The following is a 20,502-nucleotide window of genomic DNA, read 5'->3' on the forward strand; positions in this document are numbered from 1 at the left end:
AACTGTCCTCAGATTCCACCACCCCCACACACACCACGGGCAGTTTACAATGGCCAATTAACCTACCAATCCACATGTCTTTTGAATGTGGGAGGGAACAGGAGCAACTGGGGAAAACCCTCATGGTCACAGGAAGAACATGCAGAGGTCAGGATTGAACCTTGATTGCTGTGGCTGTGGAGCAGTAGTTCCACTAGCTGCACCACTGCACTAATCCTTGTCAGGTGTCTTTTGAAAATCAAGTTAAATTGAATCCACTAGTTCTCCCTTATCTACCCTGCTGGTTATATCCTCAAAAATAACAATTGCATTTGTCAAGCATGATCTTCCCTTCTTAAAACCATGCTGATTCTGATATCTTGAATTACTATTTTATAACCCTTCCGCTACCCAAGTCCTTAATTTATGGATCCTGGCGTTTTTCTAAATTCTAATATAGGCCTGACCATTTTATAGCTCCTCCTTAAATATCAGTGTTTCAGTCTGATGGGACTATTCCAGAGTCCAAGTAGTTCAGGAAATCATTGCTAATTCATCTAAGGGATTGTAGTCAACTCTTTCCAAACCTGGGAATTAGGCCATCAGGTCCAAGTTTTGTTCCTCAACTTCTTCATAACCAAACAATATCAAGGCCAAGTTTTTTTGCATTCGACTAGCACTGTATTGTTATCACCACCCTATCTAGGCATGGAACCAGTGTGTGGAGACCCCATAAGAGACCCCAGGCTATGAGAAACACCATGACAGGTCACCAAGAGAGGATCTCCCTTCATTTCCATCTGCTGATGTCCTTTTCCTTTCACCTCCCTTGCTACCTCCCCTGTAATCTCCTATGTCCATGCCTCCAGCAAAGGCAGGGACTTCATAATGGTGTGGATATAGTCCCATGATTGTCATTATAATGCACTAGTTGGAGCAGTCAAGAGTTTGAAGCCATGAAAGAAGGGATTCCCCTTGTGCCCAAGAGCCTGCTCCTCATGTGATGCAGTGGCTGAATATGGTGGTTAATGCTTGTCTAGTTAAAGTCTTACTGAGAATAAGACAATCACGCAAAATTCCTGGGTACTCTGCATGGATTGTTTTAAGTTGAAGTTGCTTGTTCAGGAAGTGGCCCAAACCCTTCTGTTCCATGCCATTACAGGTGCTCAATATTTCTTAAATGTTGTGCAAATCCTGCCTCCATTAGCCCCTTTCTGTCTTTACCTCTTGCTGTCTTGGTGAAGCAGCCAGCATAATCAAAAACCCCACCCACCCAGGTCATTCTCTCTTCTGCACTGTGTAATGAATTGACCTGTACGATTGGTATGCAAGACAAGTTTTTCATTGTACCTCGATACAAGTGACAATAATAAACCAATACCAATAGCCTCAGTCAGTCAGTTTCCCCAGGGTGGGGAAAAAAATTCATCCTCAAATCCCCTCTAAATCTCCTACCACTTACCATAAACCTTTGCCTTATTGTTATAGACACCTTTGGAAGGTAAAAGTTTCTCACTATCTACCCTTGTATGCCCTCCCTAATTTTTTACACCTCAATCTGGTCCCCACTCAGCCTTCTCCACTCAGCCACCATGTCCAGTGTCTCCTTATAACTGAAACACTTGGCAGCATCCTGGTAGATCTCCTCTGCACTCCCTCCAATGACATCACACCTTTCCTGTAGAACAGTGATCAGAACTGCACACGGACGAACTAGTATGTTATATAGTTGTACTACAATCTCCCTACTCCTATACTCCAAGCCAGAGCTAATGAAATAAGGATACTGCATAACTTTTTAGCCACCTTATCTATCTGCCTTCAGGGACTCTTGGACATGTATGCCAAAGCACCTCTATTCCTCAGTACTTTCATAGGGTCCTACCATTCATTATATATTTCCTCGTCTTATTAGTCCTGCCAAAATGCAAAACCTTACATTTTTAGGACTAAATTCCATCTGCCATTTCTCTGCATATCTTATCAACTAATCAATATATATCTGTATCAACAACACCCATCCCCATGCCACCTGCAAACTTACTAAATATACCTCAAACAAAATACCCAGCTTACTATTGTATACAAGAAACAGCAAAGGCAAAGGCCCTAGCACTGATTTCTGTGTACACTACTGGTCACAGGTTTTCAATTGCAAAAGTAATCCTCGACCATTACTTTCTGTCTCTTCTCAACAAGCTAATTTCAGATTCAATTTGCCAAATTGCTCTGGATCCGATAGGCTTTTACCTTTTGGATCAGATTCCCACGGGGATCTTGCTAAAGGTATACAGACAGCTGTGTAGGCTATATCATCACACTACCCTCATCCACACACTTAATCATCTGCCCAAAAATTCAATCAAACTCATCAGATGCAATCTCCCCTTAATAAAGCCGTAACAATGCCTGATCAATCCTTGCCTCCCCAAGTGCAAAAACATCTTGTCCCTCAATTTTTTTCCAATAATATCCCTACCACTAATGTTAGACTCTCCAGTCTGTAATTACCCAGTTTATCCCTGCTGTCCTTTTTGAATAAAGGTACCACATTTGCTGTCCTCCAGTCATCTGGCAGCTCTTCTGTGGCCAGGGAAGATTTGAAAATTTCTGACTGAGTCCCAGCAATCTCGTTCCTTGTCTCCCATAACAACCTGGAATATATTTTATTAAAGTTCTAGGGCTTCATCCATCCTTAAGCCCACCAGGACATCTCATATATCTTCATTTTCAATGGTAATTTGTTCTGGAATTCCAACATTCCCCTTCCTGAATTCTCAAACCGTAGTCATGGTGAATTTCAGATGAGACATACTCACTTAAGAACTCACTTACATCCTTCGCACTCAGATTGCCTCTTTAGTCTCAAATGGTCCCTACTCTTTCCTTGGTTCCTCTCTTGCCATGAATAAATATTTATAAAATCTTTTTGGGTTTTTCCTTAACCATGCCTGCCATTGCTAATTTGGGTCCTTCTGTTTACTTTAAGTATCCCCCTACACATTCAATACTCCTGTAGGGGCTCTCCAATTTTCATTTCTCCAACTCTGCCATAAACTGCTTTTTTTTTTCTTTATCCAACCCTTGATATCCCCTGACATCTAGGGTTCCTGGGGCTGTTCGGCCCTACTTTTCAACTTTAAAGGAATCTGTTGGCCCTGAACTCCCATTAATTCATTGTTGACTGACTCCCACTGGTCTATGTAGATTTACCTACAAGTAGCTGGCCCTTGTCCACTTTTGCGAGGTTCCGTCACATCGTACTGAAATCATCCCTCACCCAATTCAAGACCTCAATTTCCAGTTTATCTTTATTCTTCCCCAATAACAATCTTAAAATTTACAGTCTTGTGGTCACTATATCCAAAATGCTCTTCTGCTGACACTTCCCCTATATGCCTGGCTACATTCCCAAAGACTAGGTCCAGTGCCAGCCCTTCTCTAGCAGGACCATATACATACTGGCTCAAGAGCTCTCCTGGACACACTTTAAAAATCTGTCCCCCTCTAAGCCTTTGACACTAGGCAATTTCACTATGGAGGAAGCTGAAATTCACTACTACTATTAGCTTATTTTACTTATAATTCTCTGTGATTGCCTACATATCTGTCTCTCTAACCCTCGCTGACTGCAGACCTGGAGTACACTCCCTGGCAAAGTGATCAATCCCTTTTTGTTCTAAACCTCACCCATATGGCTTCATTTGAAGAATCTTCTTGGATATTCTCCCTCTTAACTGCGGCAATGGACTCCTTGATTAATATGGCAATGCCACCTCCTCTCTTACATCTCCCTTGCCGTGTCCGAAGATTATGTACCCTAAACACTGAGTTGCCAGTCCTGGCCATCTTTCAGTTATGCTTCCCTGGCTGCAACAATGTCATATTCCCATGTGTAAATCAATGCCCTCAATTCATCTGCCTTACTTGTCAGACTCCTTGTGTTAAAATAGATGCAGCCCAGCCTCACATCCAGGCACAGTAGTGTAGCGGTTAGTGTAACGCTATTACAGCGCCACCAACTCGGGTTCAATTCCAGCCACTGTCTGTAAGGAGTTTGTATGTTCTCCCCGTGTCTGCTTGGGTTTCCTCCGGGTGCTCCGTTTTCCTCCCACATTCCAAAGACATGTGGGTCAGGAAGTTGTGGGCATGCTATGTTGGTGCTGGATGCATGGCGACACTTGCAAGCTGCCCCCAGAACAGTCTACACAAAAGATGCATTTCATTCTGTGTTTCAATGTACATGTGACTAATGAAGATGTCTTGTCTTCTCTCTCAAGCCTATGTATGCTCTGCCTACCATATTGAATTAATTTTCCTTCTTTGTCTGTTCCTCACCCCCAAAGAAACTCCTACTCTGTATACCATGTCCCTGCCACATTAGTTTAAAACCTCCCCAACAACACTAGAAACCCCACCCCCACTAGGATGTTGGACCAATTCCAGTTCAGATATAATCTGTCTGGCTTTTACAGGTTTCACCTTCCCAAGGAATGGTAATAGTGATCCAGAAATCTAAAGCCCTTCCTTTTGCACTCTCTCTTCAGCCACACATTCATCTGAACTGTCCTTCTATTCCTAGATTCACTAGCACATGGCACCAGAAGTAACAGAGTCTGCTTGCAGGAAAGTAGACAATCAGCATCAGTGACCTCCCCAATGAAGCAGAGTGCATCCAACTGAGATATGTAGTTTAGACCAGCCACTCGGATTAGAATGATCTGGAGGCTAGAAAGTTCACTATGATAGTAACCATGGCCTTTATTGGGAGACAATCCAGGCACAGATGCAGATTTCTACAACCACTGACTCAGAAAAACTTAGCCTTTAGTTACATTGCTTTTCCAAGAGCTAGAGGTAGGAAAGTGGTTCCCCGTATACTTTGAAAGATAGGATCTAAGAACATAAGCTCATCTTCCTATAGTTTCCTGGTTACTGTTTCCAAAGCACACAGAATAATCATGTTCCTATGATTAACATTTAAAACATCAAAATTCAAATAAGAGAGACACAAGAGAATGCAGATGCTGGAATCTGGAGCAACAAACAATCTGTTGGGAAAAACTCAGCAGGTCAAGCAGCATCTGTGGAAGGAAAGGAATTGTTGACGTTTTGGGTCAAAAACCTACATCAGGACCAAAATTCAAATAATTCAGCATTCAAAAAATGCAATGCTTCACAAATTAATTTCTAGGCCAATATAATTTAAAATGTCTGAGAAATGTTTAAGTCAGCAGAAGGAAATATAATTAAGGGAGAAGAAATTAGGCTAATAATCAAAATGTAGCCTACTGCCAATAATTTTAAATAACTACATTCCAACCAATCCACCTAACCACATACCTTGGAAGCTTGGGGAGTGGAAATAACATGCACTGTACTGGGCTTGACTCCATTAGCTCTGGATCGTTTAAAAAGTGCAAATCTGCTTTTCCTGCGGCCCCTGTCTCCATTTGGAAGAGAACCGTTGTATCTGTGAATGAAACAGGTGTTAAAAATAAACTACCATTTATTACATTTGCCAGAACTTACCCAACTGTACAATTGGAAAGACTCGTGTTTCATAGGTTTATTTCAATGGGTCAGGTGCAATTCCTGCCACTGATATGTAATAGAATACCTCTAAAGAATAACCTCTTCACATTGGCAGCATGAAATAATATTAAATACTGTAATTCCAAAGTATTGTAAAATGGCTGAATTTTAAATTTACTTAAAAAATACTGTTTCTTGTTATCATTGAATTACTTAAATTGGCTGAAGACTTGCAGCTGTGAATAGTGGGCCTCAATAGGAGGATGAAGTTGATTATCTATTGCCTGAAGATGATTTCAGACAGATTACTTATATCATTAATAATACATATATGAAACCACTTCTTCATATTAGCTATTTAGTTACCACCAGTGTTCATGCTCTGGTCCGCAGAACTTTAATCTGATCCAATGGATCATTGGCTCTGTACACACTGTGCTGCTTTCACTGTACTAGTATGCATATATTCCTGTGCTGTAGCCTTACCAGGATGGCATCTCATTTACAGGTACTTCTAGCGTGTTCCATGCATCGTCACTTTACTGAACCAGCATCGGCTTCTCTTTTACAGTGGAATGTGGAATATATCAGGCAGTGAGTTGGAGTGGAATAGATTTACGCCACTGCTCATTGCTTATTGTACCTCATATATGTCCAGATATAAACTGCTGGATTAAATCTGAATGTCTCCCATTTGACAAGATAATATAAGGTAGTGCAAAAAGATGTGGGGTGTTCTCAGTATGAAGATAGAACTCACTCAACACAAGGGCTGTGCCATGGTTACACCAGCCAATATAATTCTGGATAGAGGCACCTGGAACAGTTGAGTTCACAGATTTTTGCCCTTGCATTGATTCACCCACAACCTGCTATAGCTGTAGTCCAGCAGTTCTTACATAACTATATCACAGAACCTGAAGTTTCAGAGACGATGCAAAAATTTCATTGGCACCAATACACTCTGCTTCCTTTTCCAAGATACAAAGTTTTGACATAGGGTTCAGAATGGCACAATAATTAATTATGCATTTGTCAATGGTCTGATACATTCATTGTTTCCAACTACATTATTAGATGTATCTAAAAATAACTTTGGATCACAACCTCCACCAAGGGGACAGCTTACCATCATCTAGAGCAAGATGATGATTTTGAGCAAGCTGGAATAGCTAATCCCCTCTACATAATGAATAACTAGGCAAGTAAGTTAGCCAAAAAAGTCAAGTATTCAGGCTGATCTTTGTGACTTTTCAATTGTGGCAAATGACAAGTCTATTCACAATCCCTCAACAGGTGCAGCAAATCCTAGATGATGTTGGGCATGGGCTGAGAAGCGACAAATTACATTCTCATCATAACTGTGTAAGACAATGACTAACAATCCACCCATGATATTCAATGGATTACCATTGCTGAGTTGACCAATAATTAATATCCTGGGGTACGTTATTGACCAGAAACTCAATTGGACCAGCCACAGAAATACTGTGGCTACAAGAGCAGGTCAGAGACTTGGTCCCCTGCGGCAAGTGATTCACCTCCTGACACCTGTTACGGATTAGGTTGCTATTTGGTGAATGTCCCTTTAAGACATAGTACAGTTGTGTGTGTGGCGTTATTACGACAACAACAGGAGATAATGACATGCTGACATTTTGGTTCAGTCAGAAAAGAGAGAGAGGAAGGAAGAGACACTGCCTGCTGGTCTCTGTATCGATGGATGAAAAACAATAACTGTGTCTGTCACTACAATCCACATATGGATTTTTGGAGCAATCCGGTGGAGTCCACTTTGTCGTTAACCTGTAGAAGGAAACAGGTATTTCTGTGGATGGCCACGTCTTGAAAGCCTTTCAGGGTGGCAGATACTTTGGAACAAAGCAGTGGAAATCATCAGTGACTGAGGTGTCATATGAGTTCCATCGTGGAACATTTGGATTTTGTAATTTCTCTCTATTTTCTCTCTACATTTTCTCTTCAGTCAATGGTGGTTTTGCAAAAGCCTTTGCTCACATTTCACCTTATGGCTTGCTGAACTGAACTTTGAGAACTATTCCTGGACTTGGAGTTTGGGAATTTGCCACACACACACTTCGAGTTTAGTTGTTGGGGTTAGTGTTTAATATCTAACATTTTTATTTTTCTTATTATCATAAGTAGTTATTAATAAAATAGTTTCTAACACTTATACATGACTCGGTGTGTTTCTTTTGTTGCTGGTATGTAACACACCCCAAGGCCTCTTTACCATCTACAAGGCACAAGTCAGGAGGATAATGGAATCTCTCTACTTGGCTTTATGAGTGCAGAACCAATAACTCTAAAGATGCTCAACATCATTAAAGACAAATTAAGCCACTTGACTGGCACACCATCAACTACCCCACACATTCATTCTGTCCACCACAGTGTCTATAGTGTGTACCATCTACAAAAATGCACTGCAGTTACTGAGTTAGAGTCCTGATGCAGAGTTTCGACCCGAAATGTCAACTATCCCTTTGCCTCCACAGATGCTGCTTGACCTGTAAGATGGCATGGACCAGCTGATGGGGATCTTTGATGATAGCCGTTGCCTTCTTGAATCAGTGCCTCATGCAGATACCACTGATGGTGGGAAGGGAAGTGCCCATGATGTATTGGGCTGAGTCCACTGCTCTCTGCAGTTTCTTGCATTCCTGCGTATTCGAATTGCCATACCAAATCTAATTTGTACTAATACTCTCTAATGCAGGCAGCAACCTGGTGAGCCTCCTCTGAACTCTCTCCAAAGCCTCAATATCCTTCCTGTAATGGGGCAACCAGAACTGAACACAATACTCCAAATGTGGCCTAACTATAGTTTTACACAGCTGCAACATGACTTCAAGAAGACTTCAATGTGGTTCAAGAAGATGGTTCACCATCACCTTCTCAAGGGCAATTAGTAATGGGCAGTAAATACTGGCCTTTCCAGTGACCCACAGATCCAGAAAATTAATTTTAAAAATAGCCACTAATCCTGTTTCACCTCACTAAACACAATCTTGGTTTCACAATGTTTTTATTTGCTCAATAACTCTCAAGCAACATTTGGTTGCTTTGAAGCCCCCTCAGCAATCTGTCTACCTCCCGACTATTAATGGACCAGACCACCAAAATCTGTCACAACCAATAAAAATTGACTCTCCTTCCCTCCTCCATAATCTCTTCCAACTCCCAACAGACCCATCTGCATTCAGCTCAATTGCAATCTTGTGCTACAGACTTTTCTACCAAACGTTAGGGCATCCAGGTTAAAGTTTTGGATACATTATTATTATGTTGAAAATTAAGTTATGGGTTAGTTGGGAGGACAATAGTTAGACAGACTAAGGTATTCACTGCATGTTAACTCCATAATGTTTTAATAACTGTCAAGATATTGTGGCCAGAGAAGAGATTATAATGTACAAGGAAAGGAAGAATAATGAATCAGCATTCCTCATGTGCTTCAACATATGGTTTTAGAACTTTAAAAGCAATAGTTTGTGTCCCTGGTATCCAGACAAGGCCAAACCACATTTTTCTCAGAAGTTAATAAACATGTCATGCTAGCTTGGGTGTAGATAAGCAAAGGAAAGACTCTGGTGTCAATACAGTTGAGTCAGTTAAGTCGGTGGTCAGAACGGGCTTATCTGAAATAGTTGTCTAAACAGGACCCCTTGAGTGAAGCCAGAGATAAGAAGTATAACTACTTTCCCTAATCAAGGGGGAGCTTTTTGGTTCATTAAAGGGCTGGAGTCATTAGATTAGTAATGTAAAATAGCTGTGCGCAAAGCGTTCAAATTAGCAGCTAACCAACAGCTCTTCAAAGTGGATCCTTCATGCTACTCTTCAATTAACAACTTGATTATCTTATGAAGATCTCAGAAGAAGAAAACCACTGTCATCCACAGCTGATGCAGAGTCACCTCACTGTTTACTGCACGATTAATTGCAGTAAACAGTGAGATGTCTCTGCGTCAACCTGGACATCACAAGGGAATCATTTTATGTGTTTTGAATTGTATGTCTGTTTATGTGTCTCAAGAACAGTCTTACATCAGTGCAAATTTAGAGATACATTTTCACCTTTCAGCATAAATCTCCTATGTTTTTAAAAATAAATACCCATCATATATTCATACAAAGTTTACAAAACAGAAAAACATTTGACCCAACATGTCCATGCTAATTGAAAAGAGCTGTCCAGCCTAATACTGGTTTCCAGAATTTGGTTTATTGTCCTGCATGCTATGGCTCCTCCTTGCAAGTATCCTTATTAAACAATGAGGGTTTCTACTTCTTCCACCCTTTCAGGTAGTAAATTCCAAATCCCTACCACCTTTGGGTGGAAATATCTTTCCTCATCTTCCTCTAATCCTCCTACTAATTATACTTCCTGGTTTTTGACCCCTGGGCTAGGGAATATGATCCTTCCATTTACTCTACCTAGGCATTTCATATTTTAATTCATCTCAATTCAGTCTTCCCTTAGCTTCTGAGAAAACAATTCCAACCTAACCAATCCTGGCATCATCCTTGTAAATTTCTTTTGCACCATCTCCAATGCAGCCACATCTCCCCTGCAGAGAGGTGACCAGAAATGTACATAGTTTTGAAGCTGTGGGCTATATAGCTAGTGTTGTATATCTCTCTGGTGTAGCCTCCCTGATCTCATATTTCATATTCTTGACTAATGGAGGGAAGAAATAAAGGGCATCACCAATTTTCAGCTTCTGGATTATAATGTTTAACCACACATAGTTGCTGTTAGTTACATGGTGATATGATTGCTGGTTCTGGTAGTTTTGCTGTTATTACAACCACAAAATCCAGGTCAATACTCCAAATGAGATCTAAACAGTAAACTGTAAAGATTTAGCATAACACTTTTTTAAAAATTCAATGACCCCCATGGCAAGGCAGATATTCTGGGCACTTTCTTAACCAGCTCATTAATTTGTCCTGCGACCTTCAAAAATCTGTCTACATCCAAAACCTTCTGTCCCTATCATTTAACTTATATTATCTCCATATTGTTCTTTCCAATTTTTAAAGTGTTTAATATTTGAATTTTTAAGTTCCTTAATATTTCTAAAAGCTTAACTTTAAACAGGTCAAGCTATGCATGTGTGGTGTTGGGGCAGGGGGCTAGTCTTAGACGACTGTTAATTTTCTTCTGATTTTATAGATGGGGTTACCATCCTACATAATCCTACTTTTATTGCCCCTTGATGCAAAAATGCCAATACTGCTGTCTTTGTCCCTCAACACTGCAGAGAAATCTCCCCAAATGCTGTCAAATTCATTCTCAGAGAATCACTGAAGGCAAGTGTTCAGTCAGTAGCACGTGTAATTGCCTTGATGACCACAAAATACAGATTGTTCTTCTATCCAAAATAAATATTAGTAATTGTAGAAAATGCTGTTTCAAATTAGGCCAATACTGGTGTTGGAGCAGGAGATCAAAAGATCACATTGTGCTAAACTCCCCTTCAGTCAGTGTAATCCAATCCAGCCCACATGAAAGTGACAAATTGGTATCTATCAGTAGGGTCTCTCAATCTCTTATATTACTATAGTAACTGCAATTGGAGTTTGCACTTCATTGGTTGTAAAGCACTTGGGGACATCCAGAGGATGTGAAAGGTGCCATATACAAGTTTTATTTTTCTTTTTTTAGCTCCATTCAATATTAAAATATCTCATTAACCAGGCTTTTGATCATAATACCTTATTGTGTGGTTTGGTGTCATATTTTGTTTCATAGTACTCTTGTTCATTTTATGCCTATAGTTCATTTTATGCCTATAAATGTACTAAATGAATGAACTATTCATCTTCAATATTCAGATTTGTTGACCAGTTCCAGTAACTCATTGAGCTCACTTTTGAATCCTCATAGCAAATGTGCAGTCTTTGCACATGTTGGCAACTTGTTCCAATGACTCTCTCTGAGAAGCATCTCCAACCACTGAAGTAGTTGTGTTTGTGAAATGAGTGGTAATGTTTCTGATCCTCCATAACTTTTATAATTCTTTTATATATTGAAAACCTCAATAAATCTTATAAAAATCTATATTCTTCTCTGGTAAAACCCCCAGTTATCTGAAAACCTGTCATGGTACTTCAACTCTCTTAAACTAGGTGCTTCTCCAGGGGCCCCTCTCTGTAGCAAGTCAAACTTCTATTGAATGGGAGAATGATAGATTCCCATAATTTGAACTTCAAAAGTAAATATATACCGAGTGAAAACAAAGAAATCCCCAATGTTCTGTGAATGAGCAGCATTACAGGAAAACTTAAAAATCATTATCCTCCAATTCAATGATAACAACTCCAACAGGTAACAGCTAACAAATCAAATGCTGACATGGTTCGCACTTTATAATTTAAATAAACAAACTTCATAAAAGTTAAGGGAAAGTCCCCAAGCTATAAAATGACAAGGAAATGAAAGGTCACAGCAGTTGATAGGAATGAGGAGCTGAAGTTACAATTCAAATCAGCTAGGAGCTTTTTGAATGATAGACCATTTCAAGGTGCTGATTCATTGTTCCCAATTCATTTGTTCATATGTTCATGTGAATCTACAAAATTAGCTGTAGTCAATTGCAAGGTCTTTGACCTGAAATGTTAGCACTGTTTCTCTTACCACAGATGTGGCCTGATCTGCTGAGTATTTCAAGCATTTTCTGTTTTTATTTCAGATTTCCAGCATCTGCAGTTTTTCTTTGATTTTCACTTAGCTGTAGTTAGTTGTCCAGATTACTCTAACATCATCACATAAAACTGTTTCATCTACCAGAAGCTACAGACAGTAGCCCACGATCCCCTCCCTCCCAATTTGGAAATGTATTGCCATTCTTTTAGGGTCTTTGACTCCTCTAAATCCTGGAACTGAAGTATCTACCTAAGACCATTGCAGGAGCAGCTTTATTTGCTTGTCTTTTGGATTGGGAAGGGAACCAAAGCATCCAGAGAAAACTTGTGCAGTAACAGAGAAAACCTGCAAACTCCAGAAAGACAGCACTCAAGGTCAGGATTAAATTCAGTTTCCCAGAGCTGTGAGACAGCTCAGTGCCAATTTTACAAGAAGAAAAAGAGGTTGAAGATGTAATGACAGATGGAGGAAATGAAATTAAAACCAAGTTTCAAACTTATTGAAAATAAGTATTATGTAGAATATGTGGAGTGATTAATATTGGTGTTTCAACTTTGTTCAATGGATACTTCACCAGTAATATCAGAGAATTCAGAAGTTTTGTCAGTTACTAGCTTAGTTTGCCTTTAAGAACTGCAACGTGTTGCTCTTTGCTCTGAGCCACAAACATCAAGGGTCCCAGCAGACCTGTATTTTCTCATAAACTTTATATGGGGTTTTGCACAATGTGTTCCTGTCAAGCAATCATCCAAAATGCAGAACATTATTAATAGAACATGACAGCAGTAACCAGTATGAACATGGCAAGGAACTGCAAATTTCCTTAACCTATCAAATTGGAGAATTATTAAATAGAGTCTGAACCAGGAACTACTGCCTGTTAGAATACAGAATTCAATTACATATCAGGTACAGAAAGAATTAGAGAGAGAGAGAAAAACTGGCTAACGATAAAAGTAAAAGAAAGAAAATAATTCTAACTAAAACAAAAGGAATAAAATAACTCTGCATTTGTAGAAGTTAATTTTCAGCGCCAAACAGATTGTATTTAAGAAACAGTTGCTAAGACATACCACACTGTTAAAGAGGTACAAAGACTTAATTTTTTTGACAAGATTAGTCTGTATCTATGAGATAAGTGCAGAAACTTAATTTCTTTCAAAGTATCTGAATGTTAAGCCAGGTGGTAAAATCACACTTTTGTGAACCTTTTGTAGGAATATAACATCTTGGATTTGTGTATTTAACTGTGCATATGTAGTTGCAGAAAGTTGCTGCCTGATTGAAAAACTGAAAAATTGGCCTTACAGAAAAATACAGTCTATTATCATTTCTCCAACTGATTATTTGTCCCGTAACAATATTGTAAGGTCATAATTCCATTGAGCAAAGCATTAAGAAACAAATATTCTTGTTTGTAAATTATAAATGAAAATTGTACTGCCAAAAATCCACAGGTAATACAAGACAAGACCTGACAAAAGTAAATTGAAAGCAGCTGCGTGTGGGCAAAACAACAATCAATAAGTGGGAGTCTTTTAAAAGGGAAACAGTGGGAGTTCAAGGCCAACATGTTCCCTTAAGTGTGAAAGGTAAGGATAGCAAGCTTAAGCAATCCTGGATGACTAAGGATATTGAAGAAAAATATAAAGGAAGCATATGACAGATATAGGCAACTGAAAACGGGATAGTCCCTTGAGGAATATAGAGATTATAGGAGCATACTTAACAAAAAAAAGAAATTAGGAGGACAAAAAAGGGCCATGAAGTATCATTGGCATATAAGATTAAGAAGAAACCTGAAGTACTTGTTAGTATTACACAAAAAGTGCTGAAGAAACTCAACGGGTCAGGCAGCATCCATGGAGGGAAATAAACAGTCGACGTTTCGGGCCGAGACCCTTCATCAGGACTGGAAAGGAAGAGGGCAGAAGCCAGAATAAGAAGGTGGGGGAGGGGGAGGAGTACACGCAGGCAGGGGATAGGTGAGTTCAAGTGATAGGCGAGTCCAGGTGAGAGGGGGAAGGGAATGGGTGGGGGAGGGGGAGAAGGTGTAATAAGCTGAGAGGTGATAGGTCAGGAGCAAAAGGATGACCAGGAGGGTGTAGGTCCTCCTAAAGATCAGAGCCAGGTAATGTGGCTAAAGGTCCTAAATAAATACTTACATCTGTGTTCACTGAGCAGAAAGAGATGGTAGGTAGAGAATTCAGGGAGAAAGACAGTGATAATGTAGGGCACGTTAGCACTAACAAGGGGTGTTGGTGCACAAAAGCATATAAATGCCCTTTGCCTGATGAGATGTATCCCAGGCTGTTGTGGGAGGCAAGGGAGGAGTTTGCTGTGGCCCTGATGGAGGTTTTTGAATCTTTGTTAGCCACAGGTGAGGTGTCAGATGATTGGAAGATAGCAGATGTTGTTCCTTTGTTCAAGAAGGACAGCAAGGATAAGCCAGACCAGTAAGCCTTGCATCATTGGTAGGGAATCTATTGGAAAATATTTCTAAGGATTTATCTACATTTAGAAACACAGTGATTGATTACGGATAGTCATCAGAGCTTTGTTTGTGGGAAATCTTATCTCACTAATTTGACTGAATTATTTGAATAGGTAACCAAGCCTATTGATGAGGACAGTGTGGTAAATGTGGTCCTTGAGTAAGGCCGTTGAAAATGTCCTGCATGGTAGGCTGGTCCAAAAGGTTTCAGCCACTAGGATCCACAGCAAGCTGAAAGTGGATCCAACATTGGCTTAGCAAAAGGAGGCAGAGGGTAGTGGTGGACGTTTTTTTTCCTGATTGGAAGTTTGTAACCAACGGTATACCACAAGGGTTGGTGCCGGGACCCTTGATGTTTGTGACATACATTGATGACTTGGGTGTGAACATAGGAGATATGATTATTAAGTTTGCAGATGACACGAAAATTGGTGTCATAGGTAGTGAATAGGGTTGCCTAAGGCTATAACATAATATTGATCAGCTGGAAGGTTGGGTGGAGCAATAGCAAATAAAACATAATCCTGACAAGAGCGAGAATGATGCATTTTGTGAGGGTAAACAAGGGTCAGACATACATAGTAAATGGTTGGGCCTTGAGGACCTTAAGGTACATGTCCATACATCCCAGAAATTGGCAAGACAGGTGGAGAGGGTGGTGAATAAGACATATGGGATGTTTGCCTTCATTGGCCGTGGCACAGAAAATAAAAGCTGGGACATCACGTTACAACTTTATAAAACATTGGTTAAGTCATACTTGGGAGTTTTGTCTGCAGTTCTGAGTGTCATACGATGGGAAGAATGTGATTGCACTGGAGATGGTGCAGAGGAGATTCACCAGGACATTGCCTGGATTGGAGCATTTCAGTTATAAGGAAAGATTGGATTGGCTGGGTTTGTTTTCTCTGGAATAAAGGGAGCTGAGGAGTGACCTGATAGACATATACAAAATTAAGAAGGTAGATGGTAATAAACTTTTTCCTATGGTGGGGGTGTCTAAGATAAGAATATTGGTTTAAGGTGAGAGGTAGGAGGTTTTGAGGGGATCTGAGGGGGAGTTTTTTCACACAATGGTTGAAATCTGGAATATGCTGTCAGAGGAGATGGTGGAGCAGATACAGAGGCATAGAAGACCATGGATTTAATGCAGGTAAATGGGATTATTATAGATGGATGCAATAGTAGGCATGAACTTGGTGAGCTGAAAGGCTTGTTTCTGTGCTGTACGACTATGGGTAAGCAATGTATTAAAACAGATCTCTGTGCATATAATTCACTAGTACTATATTGTGCATTACAAACAAAAATATTAACAAGTTCATAAGTAATTACAATATATAATTCTAGAAAAAAAGTTGTCATTGAAAAGTTGTATGTTTATGGGCACAATACAACTGTAGGTAATTATTTTGCCTGGCAAGAATTTTGTAGTGATTGCACTGTATATAATTTTACTTTATAGAAAATCTAAAATCATGTTCAAAAGATCCAATTAATTTCATTACTTTTTAACTGTGGCCTTTTGCAAAATAATTTTAAAAATCATCAAAGCCAATTACTGCTTAATTGACTTGGTACAAACCTTTCATTAAACTGTCAATGGTAACTTCTATGTAGTTGTGAATAAAGCGATATTGAAGAAATATGATGGGGTGTTAATTGTAAAAGATGATAGATTCCCATAATTTGAACCTGAAAAATAAGTTTATTCTGAATGAGAACAAAGAAATCCCTAAAGTTCTGTGAATGATCAGCAGCACAGGGGAAACCCTAAAATAAATATGTTCCTTCAATTCAGTGATTATCGCTCCAATGGCTAACATCTAACAAATCAAAAGCTGATACATTTGGCAATTTATAATTTACATAAACAAACATCATAAAAGTTAAGAGAGAGGGTCCCCTAACTATAAAATAACAAAATATACCATCCATGCAGAAAATTGAGTCCATCCATTTAAGTGCAAAAAACATGTCTGATATACACAACTACTTATTGTTCACTTTTAAATATGAAAATTAATAAAATCAAGTCAGATTATTAAGCATGTATTGCAAACTTGCCAGTCATCTGGTTTTACAAAAATATGAAATGATTGGACTGGTAAATGCAGTTTTGTTTAAACTTTGAACCATATGAATTATCAAAGGTGAAATGTTCTTATCAATCAGAAAATTATCCTTTAAAACCAGTGTAATTATTGTTATTCCTTAAAGCTACTGACTCACAAAAGGGAAGTTTGTTTCAAAGCAAGTTGCTGACTTGAAATTTTGTCCATGATAAATTAACATATCTTTAAAAAAATTCTCATTGTTAAAAATGACCAAATATCACAAAATAAATTACTATATTCTCAAGCTACAATCACTTAGGTGAGAAATAACCCAGAATAAAGGGTGCTGAATTTAGCCCTCAGATGTAAGTGGATAGGGTGACATGAGGAAATCTCATAGACAGATTAACCAGATGATACTGCAGTAAACACAAACAAGAAAAAATTACCAGAAAGCAAATGAGTGAGATAAGGTCAGCAAAAATGTAAATTGGAAACAAAGAGGGTCAGCACCAAACAGTGGGATATAAAGTACAAAGTGAGATGGAAAAGGGTAGCAAGTTGAAAGGTGAGGAGCAAGTATTGGATGGATGAGTGAATCACAGAAAATTTCAAAAATGGAAGGAGACAATTCAGCTTACCATGTACGGCTGGTTGAAAAAGTGCTACCAGCCTAATCCCAACTCCTAGCAATAGATCCATTGCTCTGCAGTTCCAGTTCTTCAAGTACAGCCAGGCAGCATTTTAAATGTGGCAATGGGTGGTGTGGGGGAAGAGCGAATGGGAGAATGAGGGTGTGGTGGAGAGTGAACTGGGGAGAGTGAGCAGAAGAGGGAGTATGGGAGGAAAAGGAAAGTCATGGGGAAGTTAGGAGGCGATGGGGATACAGTATGGGGAGAGGAGAGGGGAAGTACAAGGTAGAGGAATATGGGGGAGGTGGGATGAGTCGGGGATTATGAGGAAGGAGTGGGGAAAGGGGGAGGGAGAGAGAAGGGGTGGGGACAGGGTTCTGAAGGTAGGGAGAGTGAGGGTGGTGGGATGGAAGGGAGGTATGTGGGGGGAGAGGGAGATGGGGGATGAGAGAATGGTGGGGGCTAGGAATAGATGAGCTGGAGTGGCAGGTGGACGAGAGAGAGGAACAGCAGCAGGGGAGAGAGGGGAAAGACAGGTAGGAGAAAGGGAGAGAAAGAACAGGTTGGGAGAGACAGAGAGAGGGCAGGTGGAGAGAGAGAAAGACCACAGCAACCGGGACTTTGGCACTGTGCCTGGTACTGTGGTCCAGCGGGGAAAGAGTAATGCAGTGGTTATTGGGGATTCTATAGTGAGGGGAACAGATAACAGATTCTGCAAAACCGACAATGAATCCTGGATGGTGTGTTGCCTCCCTGTTACCAGGGTGCAGGATGTCACGGACCGGGTCCAGAATATTCTGAGGGGAGAGGGTGATCAGCCAGAAGTCTTGGTACATGTAGGTACCAATGACATCAGTAGAAAAAGAGAAGAGGTCCTGAAGGAGGAATACAAGGAGTTAGGAAGAAAGTTGAGAAGTAGGACCTCTAAAGTGGTAATTTCAGGATTACTACCTGTGCCACGTGCTAATGGAAGTAAGAATAGAAAGATCTGGCAGATGAATGCGTGGCTGAGTGACTGGTGCAGGGGGCAGGGCTTCAAATTTCTATATCATTGGGACCTTTTTTGGGGGAGGCACGACCTATTCACTAAGGATGGGTTACACCGAAACTCCAAAGGGTCCAATATTCTGGCGGGAATGTTTAATTTAGCTGTTGGGGAGGGTTTAAACTAATTTGGCAGGTGGGTGGAAACCAGGATGTTAGGATACAAGATGTTAAGGTAAGAGAGGAGGTTTATAGAAACAAGTCGAAGACAGTGTGCAGTGAGGATGGCAAGAAGGACAGGCAGGTGAAAAGTCAGGATAATTTGCTGAACAATAGAAGTACAACAAACCAGGACGTTAGGATACAGGATGTTAGGACAGAGGATGAGGTATATAGAAACAAGTCCATGATAGTGTGCAGTGAGGATGGTAAGAAGGACAGGCAAGTGAAAAGTCAGGATAATTTGCTAAACAATAGAAGTACAACAAAATCAGTAGCAGATACTGGACTAAATGTACTATATTTAAATGCATATAGCATTAGGAATAAAGTGGATGACCTAGTGGTACAACTACAGATTAATAAATATGACACTGTGGCAATCACCAAGTCATGGCTTTATGACGGATGTGATTGGGAACTAAATGTCCAGGGGTACACAGTGTATAGGAAGGATAGGCGGGTAGGCAGAGGGGGCGGTGTGGCCATGATGGTTAGTGATGATATAAAATCAATAGAAAGGAAGGACATTGGGTCGGAAGAGGTGGAATCTTTATGGGTGGAGCTAAGAAATAGCAAGGGTAAAAGGACAATAGTAGCAGTTATATATAGGCCCCTAATAGCAGTCAGGATGTGGACTATAAGTTGCAGTTAGAAATAGAAAAAGCGTGTCAGAGTGACAACATTAAGATAATTATGGGGGATTTTAACATGAAGGTGGACTGGGAAATCCGGCAAGGCAGTAGATCTCAGGAGAGTGAGTTTGTGGAATGTCTACAGGATGGCTTTTTGGAGCAATGTGTTGATGAGCCCACCAGGGGATCAGCTGTTTTGGATTGGGTGCTGTGTAACGAACAGGAGGTGATTAGGGAACTAAAGGTAATGGAACCATTAGGAACTAGCGATCACAATATGATTGAGTTCAGTTTCAAATTTGAGAAGGAGAAGCTGATAATTGGTGTATTGATATTTCAGTGGAACAAAGGAAATTACAGTGGCATGAGAGAGGAGCTGGCCCAAACTGATTGGAAGAGTAAGCTAGCTGGAGGGACGGCAGAGCAGAAACGGATGGAATTTCTACAAGAAGTAAGGAAAATGCAGGATATATTCCAAGAAAAAAGGTTTTGAATGGAAAAAAGGCACATATGTGGATAATGAAAGAGGTTAAGGCTAAAATAAGAGCAAAAGGGAGGGCATACAAGGAAGCAAGAATTAGTGGGAAAACAGAAGACAAAGAAACTTTTAAAAACCTGCAGAAAGAAACTAAGAAGGTCATTAGGAAAGAAAAGATGAATTATGAAAGGAAGTTGGTAGATAACATTCGAAAGGATACTAGGAGTTTTTTTAAATATATGAAGGGTAAAAGAGAGACACAGGTTGATATAGAACCAATCGATAATGGTGCGGGAGAGATTATAATGGATGATAAAGAGATGGCAGAGGAACTAAATGAGTATTTTGCAACAGTCTTCACTGTGGAGGACATCAGCAATATACCGGATAGTCAGGGGTCTCAAGGGATGGAACTGAGTTCAGTTAAGATTACTAGAGAGAAGGTGCTAGGAAAGCTAAATGGACTAGAGACTGATAAGTCTCCCAGACCGGATGAGGTGCATCCCCGGGTTCTGAAGGAGGTGGCTTTAGAGATTGCGGAGGCACTGGTGTTAATTTTCCAGGAATCAATAGACTCCGGCATGGTTCCAGAGGACTGGAGGGTCGCAAATGTAGTTCCGCTGTATAAGAAAGGTGGAAGGCAGCATAAAGGAAATTACAGACCTATTAGTCTGACATCGGTGGTGGGAAAGTTATTAGAATCTATCCTCAAAGATGAGGTTGTGGAATACCTAGAGGTGCAAGGCAAGATAGGTCCAAGCCAACATGGTTTCGTGAAGGGAAGATCCTGCCTGACCAACCTATTGGAGTTTTTTAAGG

At 40.1% G+C, this 20,502-nt stretch overlaps 1 protein-coding gene across 5 annotated transcripts in view; it reads right to left on the reverse strand.

Annotated features, from left to right (window-relative positions):
- LOC127569026 (E3 ubiquitin-protein ligase pellino homolog 2) overlaps positions 1 to 20,502 on the reverse strand; it is a 131,973-nt gene that overhangs the window by 58,971 nt on the left and 52,500 nt on the right. For 4 of the 5 annotated variants that reach the window (XM_052013298.1, XM_052013290.1, XM_052013304.1 and 1 more), the window contains exon 3: positions 5,323 to 5,452. In XM_052013298.1, the coding sequence (XP_051869258.1) occupies positions 5,323 to 5,452 (130 nt within the window). Of the gene's footprint in view, positions 1 to 5,322; positions 5,453 to 17,376; positions 18,677 to 20,502 lie in introns of all 5 variants that reach the window. The other variant, XM_052013322.1, reaches the window with a different exon arrangement.

Source organism: Pristis pectinata, chromosome 1 (assembly GCF_009764475.1).
Source record: "Pristis pectinata isolate sPriPec2 chromosome 1, sPriPec2.1.pri, whole genome shotgun sequence".
Taxonomy (NCBI): Eukaryota; Metazoa; Chordata; class Chondrichthyes; order Rhinopristiformes; family Pristidae; genus Pristis; species Pristis pectinata.